The sequence below is a fragment of the Terrapene carolina genome, unplaced genomic scaffold (assembly GCF_002925995.2).
Source record: "Terrapene carolina triunguis isolate 2854851 unplaced genomic scaffold, T_m_triunguis-2.0 Scaffold194, whole genome shotgun sequence".
Lineage (NCBI taxonomy): Eukaryota > Metazoa > Chordata > Testudines > Emydidae > Terrapene > Terrapene triunguis.
The window spans coordinates 8,170,571-8,183,320 of NW_020664545.1; the positions used below are offsets into that span (position 1 = coordinate 8,170,571).

At 46.1% G+C, this 12,750-nt stretch overlaps 1 protein-coding gene across 1 annotated transcript; it reads left to right on the forward strand.

Annotated features, from left to right (window-relative positions):
• The first annotated feature begins 839 nt into the window (after nucleotides 1–839).
• UBXN6 (UBX domain protein 6) lies at nucleotides 840–10,634 on the forward strand. Its single transcript, XM_026654950.2, has 11 exons — nucleotides 840–950; nucleotides 4,243–4,400; nucleotides 4,820–4,881; nucleotides 5,927–6,058; nucleotides 6,463–6,560; nucleotides 7,382–7,457; nucleotides 7,542–7,626; nucleotides 8,293–8,512; nucleotides 8,687–8,817; nucleotides 9,791–9,936; nucleotides 10,338–10,634. The coding sequence occupies exons 1-11, from the start codon at nucleotides 943–945 to the stop codon at nucleotides 10,464–10,466; spliced, it is 1,245 nt and encodes a 414-aa protein (XP_026510735.1). The 5' UTR covers nucleotides 840–942; the 3' UTR covers nucleotides 10,467–10,634.
• The last annotated feature ends 2,116 nt before the right edge of the window (nucleotides 10,635–12,750 follow it).

A 12,750-nucleotide genomic window follows, 5' to 3' on the forward strand; every position in this document is an offset into this window, starting at 1 on the left:
GCGGGGGGAGGAAGGACTGGAGATGGCTGGGGGAGGAATAGGGGGGTAGCGGGGGGAGGAAGGACTGGAGATGGCTGGGGGGAGGAATAGGGGGGTGGCGGGGGGAGGAAGGACTGGAGATGGCTGGGGGGAGGAATGGGGGGGTGGCGGGGGGAGGAAGGACTGGGGGCAGCTGGGGGGGCAGTTAGTGTGGTGCGAGTTGGTCAGGGTGATGCATTGAAAGCCAAATGCTATTGGTGTAGCCAGTCCTGGACTCTGTCTCCTCCTGGGGTCCGTGATGCTACTCAGCTCCTGGAGAACAGACCCGCTGTCACTAATCAATTCCTGTGTGAGAAGCGATGGAGCTCCCTGTTTCTGGTGCAGCAAGAGCTGCCACGGTTCCCTTTTGCTCTACTCCTCCAAAAGGCGCCAAGCTCTGGGAATAGTATTAGAGCCCCAGAGCTGGGTGCTGCAGGCCAGACCACATGTAGGTTTGGGGGGGGGGGGGGGACTCTCGCAGTGGGATGCAGGACACACTACCAGAGGAGCAACTTTTATCTTCCTTGTGGGACTTTTGGCTTTAGAATCTAAAAGACAATTCTAACAGGTGGGGAAAAAAATTACTATAGCTCAAAAAAAAATTTACTATAGCTCAAAAGAAGGGCTTTTGTTTACCTGACTCACATGTGTCTGAGTCAGAGCTGCTGACTCTTCTGACACAAACAGGCTCTTATTCCTGTTAGCCCGGCAGGAGCTTGTACAGCAAAGAAAGAACTGACTGGACCCAGTGCGGCTTCAGGGAACACATTTGCTCAAGTCCTGACCACAGTATTGCTATTCTTGGTGCTGATTTTCAGATCCCAAGTTAATTTGCGGCAGTGATGCTGATGATAGAAAAATCATTTGACTTGTAAAGGAGCAGGATTGATCTAGAGGGAGTTGAGACAAGTACAGAACCTCACCATGTTATGGTTAGTCACTTTCCTGCATATCCTTATACTTCAGCTGTTTATGAAATATGCCAGCTGGGTGCATGTGGAATAACCATACTGGGAAATAAAATCACCCTGGTCAGATGAGGCAAGTATCCGCTCGCAGACCAGTGTGTGGTGAATAGACCATTGACAGTCTTGCAAGGTCTAGTATCTTGAGAACAACCAAAGACAAAAGTGATCGCTTTATATCACATAAATGCTGGGAATCCCAAATTCCAGTGGTTCGGGAGACAGGGTCTGGTACAATTGCCTTGGAATACAAGCCCTTTGCCTGCAGAAAGCAAGGGTACAATCAGAATGAAGCAATGTGTAGGCTTATTGTCCCAAGATCTATCTGGGCTGCAAACAGTATGGATGGACTAGTTGACATATCTTCAGGATCAGTAAATGTTTTGAAGCAGGTTTAAAACATTAGGCCAATACACAGATCAGTGATGGTGAAAATGCCACTAGACTGGAATCTAACTTCTCAGTGACCTGACCTAGTCAGTGCTGCACTATGTATTGTTCTTGCTATTCTGTCATTTATTTAGTTTCCATGTGACTTTCACATGCTTGATCTCAGCCCTGCTGCACTGTTCGTTCTCTCTCTCTCTCACACACACACACACACACACACACCCCCTAGAGTCCCCAGTTCCATCCTGAAGGAACCTTACTAATACATTAGTTTAATAACAGAACCTTTCAATAACAATATTTCTTAAAGATTGCAAGGAATTTCTAGTTGTAAGATCATAGATTAAATCCAGTTTCCCGTGGCCTTCAGGGAGAACTAGTCCAGTATTATTTACTGCTGAAAACTTGGGCCATGTAGGCTTGACAAACTGCCCCATAGCAGCTGAGTTGCAATGCTACCTAGCAAGGGGATCGGGATCGGGTTCCTTTGTGACCTTATACAGCTGTTATGTCACTGTTGAACATCTGCAGTTGCTTCCAGTTCAAGCCTGTTCATGGAGCTGCCCAGAGTAGTGCTGTTTGGGATTAAACACGGGTGAGGGTGGAAGTTTAGCAGAGCAGCAGAAAGTGTTAAATTCTATTTCCTGCTAGCATCAAACATTCTCCATTTCTAATGGTATCCATGCTTTGTAGTGGGTGCAGTCTTCAGGGCTTTCCTGCATTGCATATTGTGTACAAGCCTTTGATACACAGCAACCCTCTCCCCATGTTTTTTTGGGGGGGAGGGAGGAGTATCTCGGAAAAATGGGTCCATCTTCTTTAAAGGGGAAGGTGCCTTTTTGCTGCCTTATAAAGGCCTGAATCTTTTTTTTAAATCCTGCTTGTCTTCTGTCTTCCTTGGTTTTGATGAAGGATGTCTTAGATGACTCTGACATGTTTATGAATACTTATTAAAGCAACTAGCGTTTGAATGCTTGACAAAGAGCTCTTCTCTCAAGTGTCTGGGTGAAATAGGGGTTAATAATTTAAGTCTGAAAAAAATCTCATTTTCTAGCAATTGGGTTCCTTTCATAGCATCCAATGGCATCCTTCTAGGTGTCCATAGTCTTCAGGGTAAACAAGACCCGAAATTCTAATGTAAAAGTCTTTTTAAACCTCACCACCATCACCTTGAGGAGCTTCTTTTCTATGTAACAAAAGCATAGTACCCCTTCCCCTCTTTCACCTCTCTGCAGATCACCTTTAACAAAAGGCTTAGGGCTTGTCTATATAAGAACAGCCATACTGGGTCAGACCAATGGTCCAACTAGCCCAGTATCCTGTCTTCCGACAGTGGCCAGTGCCAGGTGCCCCAGAGGGAATGAACAGAACAGGTAATCATCAACCATCCCGTCTCCCATTGCTAGCTTTTGGCAAACAGAGGCTAGGGACACCATCCCTGTCCATCCTGGCTAATAGCCATTGATGGACCTATCCTCGGTGAACTTATCTAGTTCTTTTTTGAACCCTGTTATAGTGTTGGCCTTCACAACATCCTCTAGCAAGGAGTTCCTCAGGTTGACTTTGCGTTGTGTGAAGAAATACTTCCTTTTGTTTGTTTTAAACCTGCTGCCTATTAATTTCATTTGGTGACCCCTGGTTCTTGTGTTATGAGAAGGAGTAAATAACACTTCCTTATTTACTTCCTCCACACCGGTCATGATTTTATAAATCTCCATCATATCCCCCCCCTTAGTCATCTCTTTTCCAAGCTGAAAAGTCCCAGTCTTATTAATCTCTCCTCATACGGTAGCCGTTCCATACCCCAATCATTTTTGTTGCCCTTTTCTGAACCTTTTCCAATTCCAATATATCTTTTTTGAGATGGGGCAACCACATCTGCACACAGCATTCAAGATGTGGGTGTACCATGGATTTATATACAGGCAATATGATATTTTCTGTCTTATCTATCCCTTTCTTAATGACTCCCAACATTCTGTTTGCTTTTTTGACTGTCGCTGCACACTGAGTGGATGTTTTCAGAGCACTATCCACAGTGACTCAAGATCTCTTTCTTGAACATTACGGTGGGACAGCTGCACTGCTATAGTGCTTCAGTGTAGACACTAATTACACCGATGGAAGGTTCTCCCTTTGCTGTAGTTAATCCACCTCCCCAAGAAGCAGTAGCGAGGTTGATGGAAGAATTCTTCCACTGACTTAGCACGCTGTATACCGTGGGTAAGGTTAGCGGAGCTGCATCTCTCAGGAGTGTGGGTTTTTCACATCCCGGAGAGAGAAAGCTGTGCTGATGTAAATTCCCAGTGTAGACTAGCCCCCGGTGTACTTAAAGGACACCATCAGAGTTAACCTACCATTTCAAAGCCTGATTTTCAGAGGCACTGAGCACCTGCAGCTCCCCTTCAGTTGGAGTTGTAGGTGCTTATGACTCTGAAATTCAGATCCCAGATCTTTAAGTTGCATTAAATGTGAAGTATTAACCTTAAGGAAGATTTGCTTGAACTTAAACTGTCTCCTGTTGTGTCTGCAACCCAAATACAGTAAGCCAATGCTACAGCATGATAGCCAGAATATGAAACTGATCAGTCTGGCTTTTATTGATCAAATAGAAGCAGTTTCACTACGTAAACATCAGCTGGAAAAAATAAACTGGATTTTTATAAACCTTCCAATTTTAATAATCTGTAGTTTGAGGGCCTAAGGTAAGGGGAAATATACAAATCCCAACGTGCTCCTTTAACTGAGGCGAACATAACTATAATCTCACCCTGATCACTGGTTTATCTGCGTTCAGCCGACCTCTTCTAGGGTGCTGGCTCTCCTGCTAGGGCTGTTCATTAATTTGTGCCTTTCTTTTATCCACCAGGGAAAGGGCCCCCAAAGAAAAGCCAAAAGCGGCCACCCCGAAGTCTCGCCAAGGGCCCACAGATGAGGCCCAGATGGCAGCAGCTGCAGCCTTGGCCCGGCTGGAGCAGAAGCCCAAGCCTTGGCTCCCTTCATCCCAAGATGCCATCAAGAGTCAGGGTAAGAACAGCCAATACCCATTTCTTGCCCAGGTGCATGACAGGCATATTTGTCAGTCCACAAAGTGCCCATTTACAGGGAGTATTTTCACCAGTCTATTTATTGGCCCTGCAAAGCCTACACTCATCTCAATGGCATTTCTGTCTGTCAGACTGGGGGGTTGAGGAGCCCATCTCCCGTAATTTCACACCCCCACGGCCAGTTTTGCACGACTAGCTAGGTTCACTTTTGGAAGTGGGGGTTGCATTCTTCGGAAGCATCGTGTTCTGACCCACTGCCAGAGGCAAGGTACCGAACGAGATGAACCAACTGCCTGATTCAGGATTGTAACTCCAAACTGCTGCTTCCCTGCCCCAATTCTGTATAGTTCGTCGGGTTGTGCCACGTCTGACGCTGTAACCTGGATTTGTGTCTCGTAGTGAAAAAGGAGCTTATGGCTGAAGCAGCAGCAAGTGAGAGAGGACACTCCACGGATCACACGGTATGAGGAGATGCTGCTATTCCAGGGCATGTGATCTCTGGGCAATTGAGAATCCCTGAGTTAGGAGATGCTCAAGCTTCCTAGGGAAGGGGATACCAGCCCCTGTGCTGTGGGACTGTGGATTTCAGTCTGACTTTTGAAATGAGGAGAGAAATAGCTGCTTATGGTTCGGAGAGCTTAAAAATCCTTTAGTTCGTACTATGGCATCTCTTCTGAAATCTGCCGATTTGGTGGGGAGTGAGCAAGACAAACTCGGATTTAAGAACCGTTGCTGTGGAGTCAGAGTAGTGATTTTGCACTTGATGCAGGAGACCTCGCATTTTTAGACCCACTTTTTACACCTTTCTTTTTAAAAACTCCTTGTCCGAAACTTCTCTGGGCTGAGCCTGCGAGTTTCTCTGTGTGTAGGAGCGTTAGGCCCTAGGCCAAATTTGCACACCCATAATGAGTAGTACCTCAGCAGGACTACGCCTGGATTACGGTGCTGCCTTGGTGTGAGCAAGGATATTGGAATCTGGCTCTCTGTTGTGGTATTGCACTCAAAGCCACATGATGAAAATAAAAGTCGTAGCTCCTACAGTTGAGTCTTTTTAACATAGCTAGAGACGAGGGGTGTAACAAGCGCTGACAGCTCCTGAACTCCAATGCTGGGAATCACTCCTCCGACTGACTTCGTGGGTGCCAAGCATTTACCCTTTTAGTTACGAGTGCTTTGCACACCTCAGGTGACTTGAGTGGTAGCGTTCCATTCCTCTGCTCTTACGTGGAGGGGTTGTTACTGGTATCTCTTCAGAATGCCTTCGGGGAGCTTCTTGGAAGGTACCTTCCATTATATTAGAAGGGATCTTATTCAAGCTTTGGGTAGCATGGCTCAGTGCCGCTGAATAACCCAGCCAGTCCATGAGGCGTGCTGAGATATTCAGAGGGGAGATGCCAGTCTCAGATGTTCCCTGAGTTGCACTAGCAAGAAAGCTGTGCATGAGGGAGATGGGCGTCAAACATTCTCCCCCTTTGAGCCAACGTTTGATTTCAGCTCTTTCTTCAGGGTTCTGTGTCTGCGGTTGAGGAAGAAACAGCCGGACTGTCAGTGTCAGGGATCTATTTCATTTGCCCACTAACTGGGGCCACCGTAAGGAAAGACCAGAAGGAAGCACACATAAAAGAGGCCATCCTCTTGGTAAGTGAGGTCCTCAGCCGACCAGACTTTTCACCATTTCCTGCCTTCCATCTTACTAAATCCTCGGCATGGTCCCCAAGTGCAGTGTAACCCATTGGAAATGCCCTCTGGGGGGACTCTCAGGCATCCCTGGGCTTGGTACTTTATGCAGAATAACATGCTCTCTCCTCTACCACCAACACGCACAATTACAGCCCTCTGCTGTCTCCACTTTCTCCCCCAAAGCTTCCGTCTCTTCCAGGACTGTAAATCCAGATGTGGATAGTTGTTGACAAATGCCTGCCCTGACTCCTTCCTCTGAGTTTGGTAGGAGCACTAGTCTCCAGAGCTCTGTTCAATCTGCCCCCCCTGGTTCTGAAATTGGCTTTGACAGTCAGCTGACTCTTCTGTGACTTCTCCCTCAGCATTTCTCTAGAGACCCAGTGGCTGCCTCGATCATGGAGATTCAGACCTTCAACAGGGACCGAGAGAAAGTGAAACTTGGTGTTGAGACCATTGCCAAGTAAGTGGTCTGAATGCCTTGTGCAGTGCCCAGCTCACAGATGCATGAAATTTGTCACTTCTCCAGACGAGAAGGCGCAGGTGAAAGCAATTGCCCCTTTCCCAGCAGGAAAAGGGGGTTTTCTTGTGCTCTGGGTGATGCCCAAAGGAAAACTGACAGTGAAGATTTGGAAATATTTCCTAATGGTGACGTCTGTTAGACTGTACAAAGTGTGCAGTCCAGGAAACAAAACTTGTGAGTGGGGAAATTAACTAGATCATAAAGGTGGTCCCTGCACTCCTAGAACTAGGTACCCTCTGGGTGAAATGTGAGGCCCTCTGATGCCAGGTGAGCCTCCGAAGAGTGAGGCTTTGGCTGCAAAGCAGACTGTAGAGGGGGGGACACCAATTGCAACTTGTTTCAAACTGGCAGCGGCATAGCAGTGTGTACGAAGAGCGGTCTGGATGCTGGAATGCAAATGAATCCAGTAGTCTCCAGCCATCTTGTCATAGTCACAGGGCTTTTGTGTTTCTTAGTTGTGCCCAATGGGGATTCCTAAAGACGTCTATCTGGAGAAAGGTGGTCGAGGCAATTAGTGCAATGCATGTGACCCAGTAGTGGGGTATCTTGCAGGAGTGTTCCGAAATAGATTTCTCTTGGTATAAAGAAGCCTGGGAAGGATGGAAGTGCTAGTGGAGAGGAGACACTTGGAGATTTCTTTGGACCCAAGTAACGTGTTTTCAAACTTTGATCTTGGCACCAAATGGGACCCAAGATTCACCAGTGATCTGAGCATCCATGCCTGTTGTGAATGAAGTGTGTGATGATCCTATCTTCTGCAGATATCTGGATAATATCCACCTCCATCCAGAGGAGGAGAAGTACCGGAAAATCAAACTGCAGAATAAAGTGTTTCAGGTGAGGTTCAGATGCTGGCAGTTGCCATATGGAGGAATTCCCACTCCGTAGCAGATTACATCTAACCCTCTCCTTATTTTCTAGGAAAGGATAAACTGTCTAGAAGGGACACACGAGTTTTTCCAGGCCATTGGGTTTGAGAAGGAAATGCTGCCTGTTCCAGGACAAGGCAAGAAATCGAACTGTATTAGACTTGAGACTGGGGTCAGCTATTTGTGAGGAGTAGCAGTGTGTCTCTGGGAGGCCGCTTTGGTTCTAAAGTAGTGGTTCTCAACCAGGATACACATACCTGTGGGTACGTCAAGTCATCTACATATTTGCCTAGTTTTACAACAGGCTGTATAAAAAGCACTAGTGAAGTCAGTTCAAATGAAAATTTCATGCAGACAATGACTTTATACTGCTCTGTATACTATACACTGAAATGTAAGTATAATATTTATATTCCAGATGCTTTATTTTATAACTATATGGTAAAAATGAGAAAGTCAGCCATTTTTCAGTACTACTGTGCTGTGACACGTTTGTATTTTTTATGTCTGATTTTGTAAGCGAGTAGTTTTGAAGTGAGGTGGAACTTGGGGGTACGCGAGACCAATCAGACTCCTGAAAGGGGGACAGTCGTCCGGAAAGGTTGAGAGCAGTGCTCTAAAGTCTGCTGTATGTTGTAACATCACCATTCTACCCACCCCCGCAAACCTCCGGGTGATTTGCTGTCAGGACTGCTTTCCATTAGGTCCCAGGTAGCAGTGGATACGCTCCCCAGGCGTGGTGGGGAGTGCAATTGGGACTGAAGGGAAAACAAGGCACTTAAGCCCAGTGCGTGTGTTTGTAGAGACCACAGAAGAGTACTATGTGCTGAAGGAGGAGGTGTTGACTAAGCTGGAGGACCTCAAGGACTATAAGGAGCACCTGTTGAGCTCTGAGCCGGTGAAGGCCCAGTTGGATCGCCAGCTCTGCGTATTCAAACCCTCCCCGCAAGCTGCCCAGTTTGAGCTGCCCCATGACTTCTACAACCTCACGGCAGAGGAGCTAAAACGGGAACAGCGGCTCCGGTGAGTCACCTGTAGCACTAAGCGCTGCATGTAAAAGGAGGGAGCTGCATAACTGGGGACAGGGGGAGGAGGATGGGCTGACCATGCCGATGCAGTGCATTGCTCTGGTTTAGGAAAATCTCACCACTCCCTCCCCTCGCTTTATTTCATGTTAAAACTGTCTGGTCTATAAAGGACGGAAGCAGTGGAGAAGGCCTCTATGCTGAGGACAAAGGCTATGCGGGAGAGAGAAGAACAAAGGGAAATGCGGAAATATAACTACACGCTGCTACGAGTCCGTTTTCCTGATGGATACATTCTGCAAGGTAAAGGGCGGCTGCATCTTGCAACTTACTCTCACATACGCACCCCAGAGAACTTCTGGAAATTCAGCTTTGTAGCTTGAGAGCAACAATCATAAACCTGGCCCCATGGGGATAGAATAACTCAACCAGCTGGGATGCTTCTAGCCACTGGGTGGGATGGAGACAATGGGGTAACTATATTTTTGCAGCTTCTGTGGAAATTTCTCTCTAAAGCATCCATCACTCTTGCCATCTAAACCAATGGTGAGTATAAAGATCTGGGACATCCTTGGTCAGCCTCATGCCTTGATTCACGCTAAAGCTGTACAAGAGTTTCCATACTGCTGAAGGTAAACGAGCAATTTACTGGCTCAGATTCCACTGAGCGGTTCATTAAAACAGTAATGGGTGCGTTGCCCCCGTTGTGGGTGACAGGCTGAAAGTGGCTCTGTAGCCTGAGGAACACCAGTTGCGTTCGGCAATAGGAGACACTTTGGAATCTTGCAGTGAGGCTCCTAGACTAAACTTTCCAGTGGATTTTATTTTTAGGTTAGAGGTGCAATGGTATTTTATTAATTTGATGGCCCTGCTGTGATACTCTTGGGAGATAGCTCAGTGGTTTGAGCATTGGCCTGCTAAACCCAGGGTTGAGAGTTCAATCCTTGAGGGGGCCATTGAGGGATCTGGGGCAAAAATCTGTCTGGGGATTGGTCCTGCTTTGAGCAGGGGGTTGGACTAGATGACCTCCTGAGGTCCCTTCCAACCCTGATATTCTAAGATATATGACCAACATGTTTCTATGAATTGTTTACCTGTTGAATAAATCACATCAAACTTGGTTCCTTCCCTACTGAACTAGCTTAACGTTATCCAAATATGCAACTAAGGGTCTTGGTGAGAGCAGGCACATGGGAGTCTGCCTATAAACCAGCTTTAATATCTTGATAAGCAGAAAAATGTGATCTTAACACTCAATTGTTTTTTTTCATGATAGGGACATTCTATGCCCGGGAGCCAGTATCTGTGCTCTACAGGTTTGTGAGAGAAGCACTGAAGGATGATTGGATGCCCTTTGAGCTAGTTGCACCTGGAGGTCTTAAACTGACTGAAGAGAACGTGGCATTCAATGAGTGTGGGCTGGTGAGTAAAGTGATCTAGTTGAAGCCATTTACAGCAGATACAAACCTGTTCAGTGAAAGGAAATGGGATTGTAATAATTCTGGTCCCAATGGTGGTCTAATGTCTTGTGATACTGAACATCTTTGTCTTCAGCTCAGTGCAGTTAAACTTCAGCCTGGTCCCTAGATGTACCATCCCATACCAAGAGGTTAGGGAAAGCTTTTGGCACAGGGCTAGGAACTCTGCACCAGTCTGAGCTGTATGTCCTGTCTTTGTGCCTGCCAAAGTTCTTCCAAAACTAACATTCCAACTTTCATACACCTGGAAGACCATTTTCAATGAGTTAAAGACGCATAAAATACTCAGTGACCAGCTTCAATGTAGTTACTCTTAACATCCAGCACATTTTCTGCTTGTCCTAGGTGCCGTCTGCTCTCCTGACATTTGCATGGGATGCAGCGGTCATGGCAGACATAAAAGCTTCAGGAGAAGAGCAGAAAGGAAGCCCCTTGAAACCAGAACTCCTTTCTGCTGTCCAGATATTGTCATGAAATAAACAGGATTGGATTCAGTGCGGTTGGTTCTATTATGTGCTGTTGCCTCCTCCCCCTGCACTCAAGCATGAAAATGGAAGCTGCCTTAACTGTTTGTCACAAACTTAAGGGAAGACTTCAGTTTTAGCTAGAGCATGAGGAGGCCAGGTTTCAGTGTGGTAATGCACAATGAAGGAGAGAAGTGGCTATATAATGGGACGTGCGGACTGTTTAAACAGATTTAAAAGTCTGAAGACAGTCTTGCCCAAAAAAAACTTTAAATGTGCTGCTTTTATATAACTTTTTACAATAAGTTCTTTTGGTTACTCTGTATGTTGAATCTCTTTTCTAGATCAGCTATAGAAAATAAAAATCCACCATATTGAACTGTAGCAAAGAGGATGGCTGCAAGACTCTCCCATTATTGAGTTTTGATAGTGGCCAGGGCTAGTGTTAAGCTTTTCCTTATGCTTCTATTGTACAAAAATTGCTGCTGAATGCGACTTGTTTAAAACACTGTCAACTGCAACAAGTTAAATTGTTAGCTTGATTAAATGGAATATTTGGAAATGCAGTTTCCTTGAGGCAGGTTATTGAGTTAACTTGCCTGATAGTTAAGGCTGCAAGTTTGTCACAGATTCTGTGACTTTTTGTTGCTGCTGGTTCAGGGGCTGCCCAGCTGCAGCCCTGGAGCCAGAAGTGTAGGAGGGGGCTCGGGCTTTCTGGCTCCCACTAACATGGCCCTGCAGCTCCTAGGTGGTGGAGGGGTCTCCATGCTGCCTGTAGGCTGTGCCCAGTGGCTGTGGCTCCCAGCCAATGGGATCAGCAGAGCCCCTGCCTTGGCACCTCTATGGCCTAGGAGCTGCAGGGCCATGGAGCCAGGTAGGGAGCCCCTGCCAATCTTCTCCCCCCCCCCCCCCCCCCAAAAAAAACACCCTTGACTAAAATGTAGCCTTGCTTATAGTCCCTGTGGGGTGGAGGGAGACCGTTTCCAGGCTTGATTTCTAAATGAGGGGGAGGGAAGATGCCAAGCCTGTATGTCTATGTAAAATGTAAGATCTAATATCAGGCTACTGCTACATGTCTTCCTGCACTGCTGCCTTCAGTTGCAGCTTGAAGTAGAGGTGAGGTGAGGAATTTAACCCAAGCTAGTGAACTTGGCATGGAGAAATGGAGGCAAAGCTGCCCATGGTGGCCTAGAAAAACTGCCACAATACAACTGAACGGAGGGGGTCTACCCCAGTACCAACTAGAAAGCAAATAATGCACCTTTAACTTAAAGCCTCTATTTTAGGAGAAAGCTTGATCATACTGCTGTAAGTGGGGAAATATATTGCAGAAGTAGCACTGGGTACAGCCTGTTCAATGCCTCTCTCACAACAAGTTAGAGAAGAGGAAAAAAATAAAGTCTGCTACTTTCCTAAACTATACATACAGACCAAGGGAATTTGCATGCTCCTAGCATAGGACTAAGTTCTAACCCAAAATGCAGGAGGGAAATAGGATTTAACCTGCAGCTTAAGTGGTGCTTCCAGCATAAGCTGAGTGAGACATGAGTACTAAATTAATTTCACTAAGCCTATTAAAAAATGGGGAGGCCTAAACATACAGATGGGGTAGAGTTGAAGAGCTTAAAGTCATTTAGCTAGTCTTGACAACTTTATGCTTAAGTTCTTCTGCAGAAGAACTTGACACAGTGGTAGTGATGTCAGTGGCCATGGCTATAAGAAAAGGTGTGCAAATTTTATATCCTTAATATAGATATAACCCACTCTGTGTCCTTAGTTGTAGTATGTTTCTTAAAGGGTTCACTTTCCCTCCACTAGAGTGTGATAGTCCCAGCCCAACTGCAGAGTTAGGAGTAAAATGGTAAGAAAAGGAAAAACAATGTAAGGTCTCTCTTCCCCCTCTCACTTTAACCTTCAGTGAGAGAGTACAAGTTAACTGATCCACTAGGCAGAAGTGGGTCTTAAGTGCTTAGAGATGAGGCTGGCCCTTGAGTTCTAGATCATACCCTGCATAGGGATGACCTAGAGGAAGGCTACTGTGAGGTCTCGAGAAAACTAACTTTTAAAAATGTAACTAGAAGCCATCACAGGGGTATAGCTGATGGCAACAGGATATCTCCCCCCCCCCAGGAAACAGGCAGTGTAACTGGAAGTCCAATCAGAAAAGAGCTACAAGATTATCTGAATGCTGGACCATGCTTTCCAGTAAGAGTTGGTTCTTTATGAAAGAGGCAATTTGATCAGTCTGTAACTACATATACAGGGCAAAGAACCAGTGCTAGAAGGGCTAATCT

What these genes read in the sequence shown, in the direction of transcription:
- UBXN6 (XM_026654950.2), top strand. An exon ending in GACACTCCACGGATCACACG is followed by an intron (nt 4,882 to 5,926) that starts GTATGAGGAGAT and finishes CTCTTTCTTCAG; the next exon opens with GGTTCTGTGTCTGCGGTTGA. An exon ending in AAACGGGAACAGCGGCTCCG is followed by an intron (nt 8,513 to 8,686) that starts GTGAGTCACCTG and finishes TGGTCTATAAAG; the next exon opens with GACGGAAGCAGTGGAGAAGG.